This window comes from Nematostella vectensis, chromosome 15 (assembly GCF_932526225.1).
Source record: "Nematostella vectensis chromosome 15, jaNemVect1.1, whole genome shotgun sequence".
NCBI classification, from domain to species: Eukaryota; Metazoa; Cnidaria; class Anthozoa; order Actiniaria; family Edwardsiidae; genus Nematostella; species Nematostella vectensis.
In genome coordinates this window covers 5,162,274-5,182,438 of record NC_064048.1, presented here as the reverse complement: position 1 = coordinate 5,182,438, position 20,165 = coordinate 5,162,274, and the positions used below count along the sequence as shown (strand labels likewise).

Sequence of the window (20,165 nt, the reverse complement as noted above, 5' to 3'; positions counted from 1 at the left end):
TTAGCAATATTTAGATCGCCAGTAACATTCAATCGCAAAAATCGACAGTCATTCGCGCCTTTCGTCATTCAAAGGCGAATAATATACTTTCATCTGCGTTTTCATTCGACCATTAACAAAAAAAAGATAAACAATTAGGCGAATTGACAGTTAACTGCGTGAAACACATATTTATTAACATCTTTATAACAATAAAGAGTGAAGTTCAATAGCATTTATAGACAGTCATTCACGCGAATATGATATACATTACTGGGTTTATACAAGCATTTGCGCGTTCTTTACATTCAATAACGAAAAATCTATTTTCAATAACGGTGAGTCATGTTAAAGTTCTACATAGAGCATTTCGCTGCACTTTGCATTAGCCCCCGATCACCTCACCATTCAGACATCGTAGTAAATATGTTTGCATGAATCGGTACCACTGAGCGCATTTAGCAGGGGTTATAGTACTAATATTGCGCTGCAACGCTTGCAAAAGCAAACGCGTACGGAAAACTCCCAATGCAAGGCCTTGGTCTCTAGCCGCACCCCTATCTCCCATCTGGGCTTGTACTTCTGGCCTTGAGATGTCAGCTTTTATAGCCGCTTTAAGAGAGCTTATTGCCTCCTTCACAATGTTCAAAAAGGGGCTGTAGGGTGGTAGCATTTTCAGCTCTGTATTGGGCCCGGGTACGGCAGGGTTGCGATGTGGTGGCGCTCCATCGTAAATAAATACCATTATCTCGTCCGGGCCGAGGTTAAGTCTAGCCTGCGTAAGAAAGTCGCTGAACCGCTGTGCGTTCATGCCACCAATAATTGCCAAGTGGAATACAAGACCATTGATTGGTGATATTGCCATTGTTACGGTAATGTTCCTCCCACGCTGCCCGCAGACCTGTCTATAGGCCCGCTCTCCTTGTCTCGCCCTCCCGTGACTTCTTGCGGCCCAGATATTGTAGCCGCATTCATCTACAAAGACCGAATGATGCACGACACCACGGTTCATGAACCAGTTGCCGTGGTCTACTCTCTTCTGTAGAACGTCAGGTCTGTTCCTTTCCGCTGGGAGGGGCCTTGCCAGCTTTATACGGAACAACATGCCATCTCGCGTTCTCGCTACCGTGCGGTCGTGAATCCTTGCTTTCAAGGGCAGTCGCCTTCTTAGTTCTTGGTTGATACGGCTGAGAGTAAGAAGGCAGTTGTCGTTGATGATATCGTTTAGGCAGTCTCTCATCTCGTCATCTACTCTTACGTTATTTCTTCCACCTCGTGGTCTTTCTTCAATTCTCCCTTCTCGTATGTATCTAGCAACGATACCACGGGCTGTGGAAGGGTTGACCCCCAATGTGTCCGCCACCAGGAGATAATCTTCCTCTTCATCTTCGAATGACCGTATAATTCGCTCGCGATGCTCAAAGGGGATTCTATTTCTTGGAGGCATTGCAACGGTACTGAACAATGGCACGGACTGTACAGTATTGCCGAACAGAAAAAAAAACTGTACAATGTTGTCTACATTTATACCGTTATTTGTTTGGAAAGGGTTGCATAACCTTTTGTCAGAATGCAAAAGCTTATAAAATATCTAGTTTGGTAAAAAAACAGCACTCAAATTATCTTTTGTTTTATTGAAAAAAGATTTTTGGTTAATGAATGCAAAGAACGTCTAAATGTTTGTATAATCGCACTAATTTATGTCATGTCCGTATAAATGGTTGTCTATAAATTCAATTGAATTCACTATTTTTGTTAAAGATGTCAATAAACACTAATAAATATGAGTTAAATTCATATGACTGTCAATTCGCACAGTTGTCTATAGATTTTTTGTTAATGATCGAATAGACACGCAGATTAAAGTACATTTTTCGCCTTTGAATGACGAAAGGCGCGAATGACTGTCGATCTTTGCGATTGAATGTTACTGGCGATGTAAATATCGCTAATGAAATTTGTGTTCACGCAAATGAGCCTTTTATGACGAAAATGAATGTATATTCGCGTTATTTATCGTAAATTGCCGCAAATGAATGTAGATTTCCTGGTAATGAACAGCAAAAGGTGTATGTATCACGGGATCGAGGTACCATAGTATGTAGCACGGGATCGAGGTACCATAGAATGTAGCACAGGATCCAGGTACCATAGAATGTAGCACAGGATCGAGGTACCATAGAATGTAGCACGGGATCGAGGTACCATAGAATGTAGCACAGGATCGAGGTACCATAGAATGTAGCACGGGATCGAGGTACCATATAATGTATCACGGGATCGAGGTACCATAGAATGTAGCACAGGATCGAGGTACCATAGAATTTAGCACAGGATCGAGGTACCATAGAATGTAGCACGAGATCGAGGTACCACAGTATGTATCACGGGATCGAGGTACCATAGAATGTATCACGGGATCGAGGTACCCTAGAGTGTAGCACGGGATCGAGGTACCATAGTATGTAGCACGGGATCGAAGTACCATAGAATGTAGCACGGGATCGAGTTACCATAGAATGTAGCACGAGATCGAGGTACCACAGTATGTATCACGGGATCGAGGTACCATAGAATGTATCACGGGATCGAGGTACCCTAGAATGTAGCACGGGATCGAGGTACCATAGTATGTAGCACGGGATCGAAGTACCATAGAATGTAGCACGGGATCGAGTTACCATAGAATGTAGCACGGGATCGAGGTTTCACAGTATCACGGGATCGAGGTTTCACAGTATATATCACGGGATCGAGGTACCATAGAATGTATCACGGGATCGAGGTTTCACAGTATATATCACGGGATCGAGGTACCATAGAATGTATCACGGGATCGAGGTACTCTAGAATGTAGAACGGGATCGAGGTACCATAGTATGTAGCACGGGATCGAGGTACCATAGAATGTAGCACAGGATCGAGGTACCATAGAATGTAGCACAGGATCGAGGTACCATAGAATGTATCACGGGATCGAGGTACAATAGAATGTAGCACAGGATCGAGGTACCATAGAATTTAGCACAGGATCGAGGTACCATAGAATGTAGCACGGGAACGAGGTTCCACAGTATGTATCACGGGATCGAGGTACCATAGAATATAGCACGAGATCGAGGTACCATAGAATGTAGCACGGGATCGAGGTACCATAGAATGTAGCACGAGATCGAGGTACCATAGAATGTAGCACGGGATCGAGGTAGCATAGAATAGCACGGGATCGAGGACCATAGAATGTAGCACGGAATCGAAGTTGCATAGAATGTAGCACGGGATCGAGGTACCATAGAATGTAGCACGAGATCGAGGTACCATAGAATGTAGCACAGGATCGAGGTACCATAGAATGTAGCACGGGATCGAGGTACCATAGAATGTAGCACGGGATCGAGGTAGCATAGAATGTAGCACGGGATCGAGGTACCATATAATGTATCACGGGATCGAGGTACCATAGAATGTAGCACAGGATCGAGGTACCATAGAATTTAGCACAGGATCGAGGTACAATAGAATATAGCACGGGATCGAGGTACCATAGAATGTAGCACGGGATCGGGGTAGCATAGAATAGCACGGGATCGAGGTATAATAGAATGTAGCACGGGATCGAGGTACCATAGAATGTAGCACGGGATCGAGGTACCATAGAATTTAGCACAGGATCGAGGTACCATATAATGTATCACGGGATCGAGGTACCATAGAATGTAGCACGGGATCGAGGACCATAGAATTTAGCACAGGATCGAGGTACCATTGAATGTAGCACGGGATCGAGGTACCATAGAATGTAGCACGGGATCGATGTACCATAGAATGTAGCACGGGATCGAGGTACCATAGAATAGCACGGGATCGAGGTACCATAGAATGTAGCACGGGATCGAGGACCATAGAATGTAGCACGGGATCGATGTACAATAGGATCTAGCACGGGATCGAGGTTGCATAGAATGTAGCACGGGATCGAGGTACCATATAATGTAGCACGGTCCCGAGGGTGGCCGCTTAATGGAATAACCACTATATCGCGATCATGTCGCATGTGATGTCCTTGGGGCAATGACGAACTAGAGAACTTAACCACAACTTTTAAAACAAGTATGTTTAATAGTGATAACAAACAGATTGCCTAGTTCACCCCGGGGCATGGGAAAAAATAAACCAACTCCTCAATACACTATTAAATAAAACTCATAGTTTTTTTAATAAAAGAGAAAAATACTTATGGAACCTTATTACCTTTCGCCAAACTCTGTTCTGACATCGTATATGGAGATCATTTTGGTTTGAGCGCCTGATATAGAAGAAGGCCTCGACAAGCCTGGAAATTATTTGTTGCTAACGAAATACAGGTGGAGTGCTGGCTAGACTGCTATCGATGTCAATGGTTGACAAATTACATTGAAACTAAAGCGACAGCTCATGTGAACCATTGCATTGCTTGTCTTGAAGAGGATGTATCCGTGAAGGGTTTGTCAAGAGAAGAGAAGAGATTTCTGTCATCTCGTGCCCAAAAGGTTAGATCTTTTAGATGATGTTTGAACATATTGTCAACTCTTTCGCTAGTGAACACCTTTGGGAAGCATATATGCATTGCTTTCGAGAAAAAAAGGGGTTTTTAAGAGCCCTTGTTACCCATACTCCTGTAATAGTATATTGGAAGACGAGTTATGAGACGAAATCATAAAGTTAACACCTAGATTTAAAATCTTATGCTTTTTTTAGCGAATTCAAACGAAAAAATCACAACAGCTTCCCCAAATGAGCCAATGGATTTGGATGTTCTAACACTTAGTATTTTTGTAGGATGACAAAATGGTGGCTAACTAAGGTTCTTTAAATAAAAAGGGGCTTAACAAGTATCGCGAAAGTGCTGTTTAGTTGCTAAGTGTTCTTTAGAAGAGAGTTGACGGCAAAAATCGTTAGCGGGAACCTGTTCAACTTGAAAATATGTCCGTTATTTGAGCTGTTTGCAATTTGCGTGGCCAATTCTTTTACTTTTAAACAAACACATTTGAACATCCTTGTACAATATAACACTTCGAACCAAACGTGAAAACGTCGGTGCTGTTGATCACATTTTTAGGGTCCTATTACAACTTGAAATTCCAGGTCCGATGAGGTATCGCTATCCGTATGTACATAGCCAGTCTATCTCATCCTCATGAAAGTTCTTAGCTGCACGTCTCTACTACATTTATAATATGTTCTAGACGATAAAAAGACTAATAGGACCTAAGGCATAGTTTAAACCGGGGTGACTCCTCCTATAACAAGTCACAAATAACATTACGAATCCTAACCCTAAGGGATAGCCAAATTTACTAGTCACTGATTTTAACCTTTAATCAGAGATTTTTGCTAGACTTGAATAGCCCTTCTTGATGATATTTCTAATGCACAAATGATGTTCTGTTAGTTAATCAGTTTTTCTCTTGCCCATAAAACAGCCCAAGACACCGTAAGGGTATGGCGCCCCTATAAAAAATTCTTATGGAGACGCATATCAAACATATTCCCCACATATAGTGTCCTTCGTATGTATTGTCTTATATGGGCATTGATGCCCATATTTAGAAGAGCTAAAGTTTTCCCGCTCCCGGATCTCCAGAAAACATGGTAAAAAAAAAATGCTGATTCCTGTCAATTTGAGACTTGCGGCCAAAATTTGTTAGAAAAAGATTTGACCAAGGGATCAAGTTTTTCTAACAAATTTTGATCTTGAAAAGCCCTTAGACCCAGGCCTCCAAGAGGTCGGCCGAGTGGGTATGAAGGTCACCCAAATATTGATATGATGCAAAATGTGAGGCCTACACCTCTGAAAGTTGAAAGGGCCGTAACAAGGGGTTGGGGCATTGAAGGCACGTGTCCCCCCCAATATTTTCCAAAATTATAACACCAGAATTAAGGGTTTGCCCGCGCTGTCAGACTATGGAAAACGAAAAACCCCTCTTATTAAATGCAGAACTTAGAAATACTCTTTGCCAACAACCAAAAAGACATTTCCCAAACTTTACAGATTTAATAGCCCCCCAAAACACCACTGCATTGTAGCTAAATACATTTATGACTGCTTTTTAATTAGACAATCTTACTTATAAATATAACTAAAAATATAAATATAAAAAAAATCTGTCTGTCTGTTTTGCCCAAACACTAACTAGGCATGCTTAGTCAAACAATGAGGAGATCCACTTAAATTTAATAAGTAAAATGTCGAATGGAAAGTGAAGTAAATATCTAGCTGACGGGTCAGAAACGACTTCTGCAAAGTTTAACCGTCATAATATGATTATTTCAGTTATATTACTATTGCTACACAACTTCTAACGACCTTACAGTCTCTTAATTATTGGGGGTAAATTCTGAGTTTGATCTGAAAGGATTGCATTATACAGCTATAAAATTTTCGTCGGATCGTGCTGGCGGGACCACATCCATGCGAAAGAAAGGGGGGGACCCATTACTAGCTCATAATGCTTCCTAATTCTTTGTATTTTAAACTACGGAAGAATTTACGGGAGCTGGACCACATCCATGCGAAAGAAAGGGGGGGGGACCCGTTACTAGCTCATAACGCTTCCTAATTCTTTGTATTTTAAACTACAGAAGAATTTAGGGGAGTTGGATCCTATCATTACCACATGTTTATTATTCCTTAAAGAATGTCAATCACCAACTCCGTGGTTATTGTTTATCATTGAAAATGCAGCGGTTTATGCGAAAGAAAACCTAAAAAATTATCTACGAATGACCTCGGATATGTTATTGACGATAAATGATTGAAAATATTTTGGTTAATTGCTTGAATAAGCTGATGGAAATGGATACTTTGTGTGTCTCGCCATTGATCAGGAGCATGGCGGCGTGATTGGCCTTCTTTAATGTGAATACAGGTTAAATGTAGCCGCTGGCTGCCAGGTCTTGCTAAACAATATACCGCGCGGCATGCGACTAAATGAGTCACATTTAACTAATGTGCAGACATATAGTGATGTGGTAGGAGCTGACGCAAAAATATTTGTTTTTCTGGTGAGACGTGCATTGGAACACTCTGTTGCCCTATAGTCACTTAAAGAAGGCCAATCACCCCGCCATTTTATGTGACTCAAAGAACCATTTCCATCTGATTATTCAAGCGAGTTGCCAAGATATTTCCAATCAAATATTGTAAATAACCTATCAGACTTCATTCTTAGATTGTTATTTTGAAGTTTTCTTGCGAATAAATCGCTGTATTTTAAATGATAAACAATAACAAAGTCGTGGGTGGTTGACGTTCTTTAAGTAGTGGATCTAAGGAAAGATGCCAATTCCCCCCTTCCCCTTAAAAAAACCCTCTCTCTCTTCGGATGGAAATTTTTACGAGTATTGTGAAATTATGACTCAATATACAGCGGCCTGATTGTCGGCTCTCGTTCAGAGTTGTTCGGAAATGCTCGCTTTGTCCGAGATTCAATGGAAGCGAGGGTACATTCAGGTATCAGGGACCCTCATACAGCGTGCAAGCCGATCCAGTGCACCTCTTCCATTTGCGCCACAGGACTCCCACGATTATTTTAACGTGCCTGCAACAGGCTTTCAAGCACTTTGTAATCTCGTTAGCTAGGACACAGCGTATTGAGCATGATACTGACATCACATTACCACTATATATAGCAACAGATTTATTCTCAAGGGACGCGAGCTTGAATAGAACTATAGATCTCAGCGAGCTGTGCGTGGCGTAACCGTTAAGACAGTGCTAGTAACCTGGTTGTTGCCTGCCAATTAATGCGCGGGTGCATCTGGTACCTGTGTGTTGTACAACTGGTAGCAGTAAAGTGGTGGTAGCCATCAAGCCTGTGTGTTGTACAGTTGGTAAAGCCGTAAAGCTTTATGCTGCAATACGGCGTCTCAGCAGATGTCTGGAATTATGGTCTTTTCTTCTTATTTCATTCAACTGATCGGATGAGGTTCGGTCCATAGCGAGTTTATCATTGTTTTTTTCATTTCATTACACGCTTCCTTTTCTCTTTTATTGTTATCATTTTAAAAGAGTTTGATTTAAAAAAAGTGTGACGCTTTACTTATGGCGCGCTTCCTTTGCTCGAACGACTGACACTCCTACTTCAAAAACGTTGTCAGTATAAACGGCAAATGGCGATTGGCAAATGGCAGTTGTACGCCCGAGAGAAGTCATGGATCCCTGTATGATTCTGACATCGCTTGACTTTATTTATCACCTTTATTTTTACCAATACATAAGAGCTTTGTAGTATTAGTGCCCACTCTGGCAGACGAGTCGCACTAAGAAATCACGTGACATTATGGGTGACAAACAAACCCGCGCTCCTGCCTTTGGCGGCAAAATGAAAGGGTAGCGATGGGTACCTCGAAATTTCGAAAGTCTCGCAAACATTTCGCAAAGTCTCGAAATCCCGGCGTTTTTTACGCAAGGATCGAAGTCTCGTTTTTTTTTTCTCCAAATTTTAGGGTCTCGGAGCCTCGTTTTTTTTCTACCACGGTCTCGGAGTCTCGGATTTTTAAACGCGATTTCGGAGTCTCTGATTTTGTTAAACACCATCGATTTTATGTTATTACCATGCTACGGGTTTCCCCTTGTAGCAAGATTGCATTGTAACTGCAAACTGCATTGACGATTATGACATACCTCGAGCAAGTTATCCTAATTCAAGCTCGGGTTCGGATTCAAATTTGACAAGAATCATGGGCTCCAGGCCCGTAGCCAGGGCCTGGAGCCTGGAGCCATGAGGGATATACCGGTAATTTGGTCCGCTGAAATGGAAAAACGAACGACCCCCGCTAAAAATCCTAGCTACGGGCCTGGGCTCGATTTCTGAAATTTGATAAACGTCTCTGGCTCGGATTCTAAACGCGGGTCTCGGCGCCTCGGCAAGTATCGGATTTACCTATCGCTACCCCTAAATGACAACAACAGAAAACAGCGCGGCTTATTTTCATTGAATGGTTATTTTTTCGGCCCCCATTTTGCGTGACGACCGCATCTTTTTAGGGGGTTGAGGGAGGGGGTGGGGGGCTATTTCGTAAGATTGTGGACTTAGCAGGAAAACGAGAAAGCTGTGCTCTTAAGGCTGAATTAGACAGCACGATTTAGTCGTATGCGACTTGCCCGCGACACCTCTACCATTCGAGTTGCATGTAAACCGTCTACGTATCCGCTACAAACGACTAAATCAGGATTGTAGGCGCCCATTTGTAGATGCCCATTTTACGACGAAAACAAGGAGAGCTGAAATATTAAATAAAGTAAGTGAAACCGGAGAGATGCGGTCGGATACGTAAATAATATAATTCGAAAGTAATCGTTTATCAATCTTACACATCACTGTAAATAAAACGTGATTTGTGCGCGTTTCTCTGTTTACATAAAATCAATGATATTGTCAATCTGGCACCTTGAACTTCAAAAGTCTCGATAATTCTATGATAACGCTACGTTTGCGCTATTGTCATTATGTTGCTCGATCGATTGAATATTTTAAATAATGAACAAAAAAAATGTAGGGAAAGGTTATCAATGCGGCAGGTGGGGTTAGGGGGCGGTACATTCCTTTGCTACGCGCTTGTTTTCAAGACGATGTATAATATATAAAAGTAAATCTTAAATCATCTTTTCAAACAATAAAAAAAATTGTTCCACACTTCGCGTGGTATTTTCAGCGGTCAGCGGTAATATTTGTCGTGCTATAACATTTATGGCTCACAAAAGAAAGTCTTGAAAAATCGAAAAAAAAATCTAAATGAGGATCAATCACATTGCATTCTGGGGTGGATAGAATTGTCCCTTTAAAACTGAATCATTGAATCTCATGGTTTGGCATACAGGGCTTCTTTTGTTCAATACTTTTCGATAGAAATTCACATTTCTTCTTTAACAGATAGAGAAACCATTTTACTTGTATAAAGCACCGTTTATTAGATCAATGCATTGCAGGGCGCCACGAAGGTATTGCATTAGGTTATTTACTTCACTTTTCCGAGATTTCAACGGTAATACAAGTCAAACAATTAATAGTAGTACACTTAGAGGCCATAGAATGTCCGCGTCGTTCCGGATGCGACGCATCTAGTGTCAAGTGAGAAGCAATAAAAGAGTTAAACGATCGGAAGAGAAGTCATTAGGGGGAAGTAAGAAAAAAGGGTCTAAGAGGAGATAGCAAGATTCTACAGCAATCGCCAGCAGCAATATACAAACTGTCTTCGAGAGAAAAGATTTGTAAGTGTAAGTTTTGTTTGGTATTTGTCTATATATTCGGTTTTGGATCATTTAGATTTCCTTACGTTTTAAAAGACAGAAAACTGCTGTTTACTGCTAAGTTTATTTGGAGCTGTTACCGAAAGTCAGACCGCTTGCTTTGTTTACTATCAATTTTGCCTGATCACGAAAGCTTATGAGTTTTAGTGCTTCTTTGCTTAGTATCAGAGATTAAATATTGGAAAACAATAGTTTATAGCACGATTTATTTTGAATTTCTTAGTTTTGGTGTTCTTTTTATAGCTTCATTATTCGAGTTGAAGGCACCGTCAGCAAAAAAAAAAAAAAAAAAATGGCGAGAAAAGAGACAGTTAATGCAAATAGCCAGCAAGATGTAGGTTTCTTTTGTGGTATTTGTGGGCGTGTTTATGAAATCACAGATCCAACAGAGTTTGGAATGGTTGGAAGAAAGGTCACAAATGGACTTTTTACTGTCGTGACCAAACATTTTTTTTACCTTATAAGATAGCAATTCTATTCACTCCTAGCAACAATTCAATCCAGGATATCATTCACTTAGACTTGGGCAACCTTCGTAATATTGTTGCAGTGAGTGTCATTAGTTAGATCCCCTGTCATTCTCTAGACGGATTAATTATCAGCATTGCAGATAAACACTTGAAATAAAATTCTAGAAAAGAGGAAAACCAACCAGATCACATAACAAATTGTCACAGCTTGTAAATAAACAAATCTAACAGCTCTAAATTGACATCAAGCTGTTGTTGCCAGTGCAAGAAGCGCGCTTCAGTCGCCAGCAAGAAGTTTTAGGAAAGATACCCAATAAGCATCAGAGAAAGTTTTGATTGGCAGGAACTTCATAGCAAGGGGGGCTAAGTGTAGTGCACCAAAGTGTTTGTTTCGCCTCTCTGATTGGCTATTGAAGTTCATGTCAATCAGATGTCACGTTTCTAGGATCCCCATTGGCTTACATCACAAATAGGTGGCCACGATAGCGCGCGTTGCACTTTAAACGCATCATAATAAGTTTGTAAAGTTATTTTTTTCTTTTGCTCCAGATCTTGACGACACAGAGCAATCTAGAAGAAGCTTGGAATCCCTCAAGGTAGGACCCGTCAAAGTAAGATCTACTCCTTTTATATCCTTTTGTCATAAAATAAGTACCAGACAGTTTTAAAAGATAGGATGCTCGCACCGCAAAATTGAGTGTAACATTTTTTAGGCTATCTTAGCAAGCTATTACCGAGCTGTCGCAACAACAACGTAGAACACCAAATACGTGACACAAGCTAATTGCCCTAGAAGCGAACTCCTAAATGTTTCATACAAGGCAAAAAAATATATTTGCAGCACAAGATAAGGCAGAAGTCTAAGTTGCTCTATAATTGTGTTTTGCTAAAGTTCGGTCATGGTGATGTTTAAAACCATGGTGATAAGTGAGACGGCGTTTCCTTTGATCCTCCCTTTTCTATAAGAACCTTTATAAATAAAAGCGTCAAGCCTGATATTTCTAAGATCATATCGAGGAACAGATAGCAGCAGAATATCGTTTTGTTAGGGTGTAAAATGCAGAATCGTATTGTTTTTATATACAAATATGCATATCTGTTATTGATCATGTTTGCAATTCTCTTTCTAATACTTCAATTATATTATACATGACGGAAAAACATGACATGACGCTTGAAATAATAAGGCGGAAAATTTCTCTAAGTACTTAGTAAGTAACAGCAAACAAAATATCAAATGCCTTTTTTTATGATGCGACATTTTGTAAAGTGTCATTGGGCTATGAAAACCCCATGCATGTGAATAAAATCCGCTTGAATCACGCTGAAATTCAATCCATCCTACAATAAAATCGACTCGATTATTTTATACGATATCAAACAATGCTGGGTAGGTTATATTTTTCAAAATGATGGAGTTCTAAACATTCAAACCAAAAACAAAACAACAGTGTCACGTAAGTCGGATTCACGGACTTTAAGCGAGAGGGCATGTGTACATAGAATCATGATTTGTAATTAGAGACCAGATTGAAATTCGTGAGCGAGCAAGCAAGCACGGGAGAGAGCTAAGTGGACCCTTTTATACCTTTATAAAATCATTAAATTTAACATAAACTATCACACGGCTTAGAGATTTGATTGGTGTCCCCCGTGTTCGGGACTGGAATGATCATGGAAAAAACATCTTAAAAAGCCAAAATCTCGGTAATGTGGATTTCGGCCTAACGTTATTTGTGTTTTGAAAAGGGAAAATCATTTCGAAATACTGACATTATATTTCACTTAAATTTGAGAACAGCATTAAGAGCAAATAAGAATGACCAAGACATCTGCGATATTTTAGCAGTGCTAGTTGAATTCATAGGATCGCCTAGGTTATGATGCCACACATTATAGTTGGGCTTCTCTACGCTTGCTTTAATTGTGCTACAAATTTGGCAAAAATCGGCGAAGCGCTTCTATCAAAATGTCAAAATTGACATTCTGTTTGCAACGGCATCAGGGCAAAACCAAATTGGATCGGTTGACTAACAAACTACGTGCCTTTTAATTCGGAAAAAGTAATTGGATTTATTTCCCGTTTTGACCTTGTATCCTAATACAACTGTTCGCATTTTCCAACTCCCGTTTTTTTAAATCGTATCCGGTACTCCAAAAGAAGATAAGGTTAACATAAGGCGTTCGCTCAAGAGCTTCTTGATAATCTAACCCCCAACAAGGGGAATTGAGTAATCTTTATTCTTAACAAGACGCCCTAGTATTCCCATCTTTTTCCGTCTTCAAGAATGACGTGAGCAGCTCCTTACTTTCGGCGTGACATTAGAGAACGCTTATTAATAATATCAAGTGGCCTGCAATCCTCTTGAAGTGTGACGTGCGCTACCGTATTGGAAAATGTTCGTCAATAGGCTATTTCAGCTATTAGCATGCGCGCTCACTCGACATGGAAACCTACCTCAACTACCATCATGCAGCGCGCGCTTCGTTTGGTGCAAGATTAAAAAAGCTTAAGGTTGGTTCTCAATTGGACGTAAGCGCAAGCGGAACGCGCGTAATTCTCCGATTCTCACTAGAACATAAGCGAAAGAGAAAGCAACTGCTTGATTTTCCTGCGCTTGCGCTTGTGTTTGACCGATTCTCACTTGTGTTGCGCTGCCGTTTGCGCTTCTTCCTAGTGAGAACCAACCTTTAGGTAGGTTTCTATAGTAATGCGCGCGCAAGCTTCTAGCTGGAATTGCCTATTTAGCACGCGAGTTATATCGATTTCACAAAAGGTTGTCAGTGCAAATGGCAAATGGCTTATGGATACTAATTATTCGTCAAATTAAAGTTGTTAAATAAAGTCCAGCAATGTCAGAGCCAAGCATTGGTAACCTTTAATGGATAATTGTTTTGATTTATCCATATTCTTCGAGACGCGTTACTTTCGGTCGTAGAACTGTCATTTGCCAATCGCCATTTGCACTGACAACCTTTATTGAAGTAGGTGTAACTAATTTGATTGAATCGATTTTTAGGAGGATTCCATCGTGGTCTCACAACACTAAAGCATTTCTTTGCCTCGATGACAAGTGCAATCAGACATTGCTGCTTGCAATGCATTTTTAGTGATTTACTTTACCAAACTGTCAAAGTGTTCTTTTTTCCGCGAGAAATAGAAAATAGCTAAGCAAGGCAAGAAGATACCGAAAAAAGATATTTGAAATGCGAAAACAGTATCCGAAGCAAGTCTCAAGTTAGTTCATCATATACAAGTAGCTTTTTTTCAGATATACAATTCGCCCAACAAGTACACTTTTAATAAAATTAATATTTTTTTCTCAATTATTCCTTTATTAACAACACGAGGTCTCCCCGCGAACAGTCCCCTTCATCATTCGGCTGTGCTTGCCTGCTTGAGTAAAATATCTCAGGTTTTCCCCTTCATCATTTGGCTGTGCTTGCCTGCTTGAGTAAAATATCTCAGGTTTAGTTCAAAGAGATCTATCATTCACGATGTTCTAATTGACTAACAAGCTCTCTCATAAGGATAACAGTAGATAAAATAAATAAGGCCTAGTTTAAAAGGCGTAGAGGTTCGATCATAGAGCGGCTCTACAGTAAACGTCGAACCTTTTGCTTGTTAACTACCAAAGGTATGGAGTGTGACAATATAGTCATTAGGCACAAAATACATGCTGCTTCGTCTTGACACTAAAATACTTGCAATATCCAACATTTTTGCCCGCTTTTCATCCGGCTACGTTTTCATCAAGTTAAGGAAAAGAGCATTTATCACAAAACGGCATTTTGCATGAAATGCACTCGTATTTTGTGTCCCCGAAACAAGAGCTCGATCTGTCGAGTCCTCAGTTAATGATTTCTGAAACGCCGCTATTTTCAATATTGCCTGAAAAGTGCAAGTCAAGGGGCTACATTCGGGCTTTCACGATACATACAGGGTCTCAGGGGAGGTATTGTCAATTTTGCGAATATATATGCGAGAATAACGGGGGGAGTCAATAATACTCTGCACGGGTGGCTCCTTTTTTCTTTTGTTCATCCAAAACGATTTGCTTTGATTATAAACTAATCTGCATAATGTAATCGTTATGACTGGTGCCACCTTGGACCACCGTTTAATCCCTCGCCGTACCATAGTCGATTATCCGACTAGCCACCCGCTCCAGAAAGTTGGTGCGACCTCCTCATTAATTCAATTTCGTGCGCAATAAACGGTGCGCAATAAACGGTGCGCAATAAACGGCGCGCTAACGTCGCATTATCTGTCGAACCTTTATAGAGCGGTACGATAATGCGACCCTGGCACGTAGTTTTTATTTAAGACTACGATGATGTACGTGTTGTATTATGTACTCTGCGGGTAGTCCTCAATTATATCGCTCATACTATCAACTCTCCAGGGGTTCTTTAACTGGTATCTCCATACGTGCGGTATTTCGACCGGCTCCAAGCAAGGTTTTTCTAAACACATCCATAGAAACAACACGTACACATACATCTTTCTCAAATAACGTTGTCAGTGCAAACGGCATATGGTGATTGTCAAATGGCAGTTCTTAGATAAAAAAATAATGTAACTCGTCAACATACTAAATGAAGGAAAATGTGGATAATTTCTGCGATTTTATTTCTTCTAATCTTTATTCTTACAAAAAATATATCCATAAATAGTGACTGCCATTTGCCAGTCGCCATTTGCACTGACAACGTTTTTTTCTGTGTTTTTTGTTGTTGTTGTCTCATTTGAACCACAAACCACAACTATCATAGCCACCATTACCACCACTATCATCACCAAACCACAATGACAACTATCATAGCCACCATTACCACCACTATCATCACCAAACCACAATGACAACTATCATAGCCACCATTACCACCACTATCATCACCAAACCACATCCATTACTATCATAGCCACCATTACCACAACTATCATCACCAAACCACAACCATTACTATCACAGCCACCATTACCACCACTATCATCACCAAACCACAACCACAACTATCATAGCCACCATTACCACCACTATCACAGCCACCATTACCACCACTATCATCACCAAACCACAACCATTACCATCACAGCCACCATTACCACCACTATCATCACCAAACCACAACCACAACTATCACAGCCACCATTACCACAACTATCACAGCCACCATTACCACAACTATCATAGCCACCATTACCACAACTATCACAGCCACCATTACCACCACTATCATCACCAAACCACAACCATTACTATCACAGCCACCATTACCACAACTATCACAGCCACCATTACCACCACTATCATCACCAAACCACAACCACAACTATCACAGCCACCATTACCACCACTATCATTACCAAACCACAATGACAACCACCACTAGCCTTCCCAAACCACAACCATATAACATCAGCTAGTCGGTCGGTGTTCTGTATGTTGTGCTTTTAGAGCGCTGCAACGTCATTCTGACATTGCACGGGGGATTGGGTTGAGTTGATAAGCGAACAGCATGCTGGGAAGATAGGGGACGCAATTCAACATGGCGGCGAACGTTGCCAATGTTGATTTTCTAGCTCTCATTTAGTGTCACATAAACATGTGTACGACGCAATGTTATATAGCGTCCCTTAAAATCGCCCAGCACGCCGTTCGCTTATCAGCTGGTTCCCATCTCCCGCGCAGCGTAAGAAAGGCGAATACAAACCTGAAGCGCTTGTCTTTCGGATGTTCGGTGGTACAAAAGCATCGGAAACATAGGGTTTTTAATTCAAATATCACCAGAATGTATTAAATAAAAACAAAATATAAAATATAAAAGAATATATAAAATATGTTTATTTATTTATTTATTAATTTTTTTTTGGGGGGGGGGGCGTACACGAAAGGCGACAAAAAGAATTCGAACATCTGTGTAATCCCTCTTTGATGACAAAATCAATCGAATAGAAATCTGCACGCGCTTACTTTATTCATCGCCGTCGCCGTAGCCAGAAATAGACCAAGACGGTACCCGAGGATGATTGGGACGGTGTTAACCCCCACGCTCCACATCATATCCTAAAGGCATCATATCTTATACTAACGAATATTCTTGCGCCAAAATTGAGGATAACGCAGTTTCGGTCCAAAATTAACCGAAGGAACGAATCAGCAGTTGTGATGCTTCGTTTCTATTCAATAAAGTTTATTGGTTATTTTATAAAATTATTTTACTTGTGTTCTGTTTTTTTTTTTTTCTTATGGAAACCGGAGTCTTTTTCAGGGATTTTCCATGAATCGATGTAAAAACAAAAAAAAAAAGGTCGGCCAGTCAGATATGGTGCTCCTAAAACTCTTCGTATACTAGCGACATAAAACACATGGCTATGCATGAGTGAAGCAAAAAAAAAAAAAAAAAGGTTTCGCACGAGGCGTTCGATAATCGAAATTAGACAATGAATAATGTAGGCTACCAAATACAAGGCAATGTGCTTTTTTTAACAAAGAATAAAGAGTCCCGCACGAATTTACTAAAATATTATTACGTTCCAACACAAATACTTCAATGAGTTTACACAAGAAAAAAAAAAGGAGTTGTTGATGAGTTTTACAATGTTTGCACGTCTGGATTTGATTCTCTTGTTTATCGTTGGTAATGTTCAGAGTTTCACTCTAAATATAGCCCTTTTTCTCTTTAATATGGCGATATAGCAATTTGACAACGAATTATTTCAATAGCTTTGAATTTGAAGAATACCGAAAGAATTCATTCAGGGAAATGTAATATCTCCCGGTTTTCCTTCATTCTTAACAAACTTTATTGGACTCATTGAAACAAGGTATTTTAAGCCCACGCTAATTGTTTTATGAAGGCCAAAACGCACCAAACAATAAACTAATGAGATTTTCGGGCGCGCAGTATGCAGGATTTCAATTTTAAAGGAAAAAAAATAAATAAAGTTATACGTGCTTTTACAAAAATAATAAATAGAAAAGCAATGGAAATTAATTTTCAACCCGTATCCTTTTTGCAATGGTTCTGATGCCTTCCGGGGTTTAATTAGATATCGATAAAGAACAGAGTGTTAACAAAAGGCGGTCTGCCTTCGGGTAAAAACGGTAGGAAATTCAACGTATTTCAGACAGAGCGAAAAAACGTCCTTAGTCGGAAGTCAGAAGAATTCCGTTTGCCGATAGCTAAACTAGGAGATGGGAATATGGTAATTATCTCGCAGAGGCGTACATAACGAGTGCGAAAAAGAATAGAATGACAGTGTCTTACTTGAACAATGTTTTTGACATGCCCTTGACGAACCAGTTGTATTTCAGAGACATAGGCCAGGTAGGTCTAATACTATACGTGGTGTTCTTGTAAACTTTGTTAACGTTTTCTAGTACATTTGTTCAAATACCTCACGAAGCATTGGTGGCGCAGTGCGCGTAGCTCCGTAGTGCCTTTGCATCCAAAAACCTTTCCTTCGAATGTTACGCTCTAATTTTCCGGTTTTCTCATCCGTTAAAAAAAAAATGTAGATTTTGTTTCCACGAACATTTTTCAACGGGACCCTGGTTAATAGATGTTAACGTGGTTAAATAAAATAAATAATAATATTTTAAAAGATACAAGCATAATCGATCAAGCGTAATCGCCTGTAAATAACTTTTTGATATTAAACTTAAGTCCCTTACACAGAGTATGCTTTTTTGACAACTTTTAGTTGTTACATAGGACTCGCTATTTTGACTTTTCTGGTGCGCTCAGTAATCCTTTACAAAAGTAATAAATCACAGCTTACAATATAGAGATGCATTATTTTTAAATATAACACTTATTTATGGGACCAGGTGAATCGAAAGAACCCTGACAGCTATAACGTTTCATTCGTTTAGATAAGCTGTTCAGTGTGGTTATTTGTCGATGATAAGTCATTCCTGAAAGTTTGTTGAATTTGAAAAATGTTAGAAACATAAAACATAAAACGACTGGAATGATTGACACGATAATGTGAGCAAGATTCATCCAGCGCCAAAACCACAATCAAAATCCTTCAGGCTTCAGGGGATGATTGTTGTTGTTTTTTAGTTATCGCCGACTAAAAACAGACAATATTTAACAAATGCTTAAATATAATACCGCATTCACACCAGCACCTAAACCATTTTAAAGGTGGTATTAAAGGTGGTAATAAAACTGGTTTAAATCTCAATCTCCCAAGAGTGGACAGAACCAAGGTGTAACCATGTAACCTATAGGCCTGCAGTCACTGGACTGCAAAAAAAATTTGGCGATCTTATTTGCATAACGAGGGGAAAAATCAAATGTTTACTCATTCATTTTTATGTACGTTGTTTTATATATATAATAATGAGGATAAAAACTATAATTTTCTTTTCATGGTAGTCTACAGATGATTTCCAAACATATTGTTATGTCGTTCAGTGCCACGCAACGAACTGATGTCCTATTTCAGATCGAGGATGACAGAGGATGGTGTAATATTCTCAAAAGTCTGACGCACTGACGTCAATTTAAAACTTAAAAGCGGAATCTATGAAATCTTCAAGGGGATGCGGTATGAGGGGCCACGCCCTCATTCAGCTTCTGAATGCTTTGACTGCAACTTATTAAAATCCTGCGTACGCCCCTGCTAATTTTACTAGCCAAATCTGCCCTTACATTCCCTGGGTGCCACAGGCCCCATAAACTCCATATCAAACATATTCCCCAAGGATAGTGTCCTTCGTTTGCATTGCCTTATATGGTCATTGATGCCTATATTTAGAAGAGCTAAAGTTTTCCCGCTCCCTGATCTCCAGAAAATATGGTGAAAAATGCTGATTCCTGTCAATTTGAGACTCGTGGCAAGAATTTGTCAAAAAAAAAAGCTGACAGCTTGGCCAATTTTTATCTCATTAATATTGAAAAGCCCTTAGACCCAGGCCTCCCAGAGATTGACTGAGCGGGTTTGAAGGTCACCCAAATATTGATATGTGCTCTCAAGCTTCACTCTAAAAAAGCCACAAAGCGGCAAAAACGATGCTTTGAGCCTGGTACTTAGAGTACTTAAACACCTGCAAAAAATTACGTCCTTTTCTTCGGAATCAGTAAGGGTCATAACTAAAATTGGAAGCATTTTGTAAATAAAGAAATTATCCAATCACAGCAGAGTACCTAAAGACCTGCAAAAAATTACGTCCTTTTCTTCGGAATAGGGGCAGGTGATATTTGCTTCTACGATCTTCGAAAGAAAGCCGTAGGACACTTGGACATTTCGGATGCGCCAAAACGAAGCTATGAAATTCTCATAACTGCTTAATTTCTCTTAATATATCGAAACAGACGTCTTGTTTTTAGGGCGCCAAGAAATTATCCGGAAAGGCTTAAATGGCGTTCAGAAGTATGTTTTCGGTGATCCAGTGTAAATATGGTGG

The 20,165-nt window shown here is 40.0% G+C and overlaps 2 protein-coding genes across 4 annotated transcripts in view; one reads left to right on the top strand and one right to left on the bottom strand.

Moving 5' to 3' along the window:
- Positions 1–20,165, top strand: part of LOC5522218 (octopamine receptor beta-3R) — a 44,810-nt gene that overhangs the window by 5,426 nt on the left and 19,219 nt on the right. Inside the window, exons 1-2 of one of the 3 annotated variants that reach the window (XM_032367472.2) lie at positions 10,118–10,231; positions 11,290–11,336. The gene's annotated coding sequence lies outside the window, so the exon portion shown is untranslated. Of the gene's footprint in view, positions 1–10,117; positions 10,232–11,289; positions 11,337–16,679; positions 18,076–20,165 lie in introns of those variants that run through there. The other 2 variants (XM_032367469.2, XM_032367473.2) reach the window with 2 other exon arrangements.
- On the bottom strand, positions 365–1,426 carry LOC116604807. Its single transcript, XM_032367709.2, has one exon. The coding sequence runs from the start codon at positions 1,424–1,426 to the stop codon at positions 365–367; it is 1,062 nt and encodes a 353-aa protein (XP_032223600.2).

What these genes read in the sequence shown, in the direction of transcription:
- LOC116604807 (XM_032367709.2), bottom strand. Translation starts at nt 1,426, where the DNA reads ATGCCTCCAAGAAATAGAATCCCCTTTGAGCATCGCGAGCGAATTATA.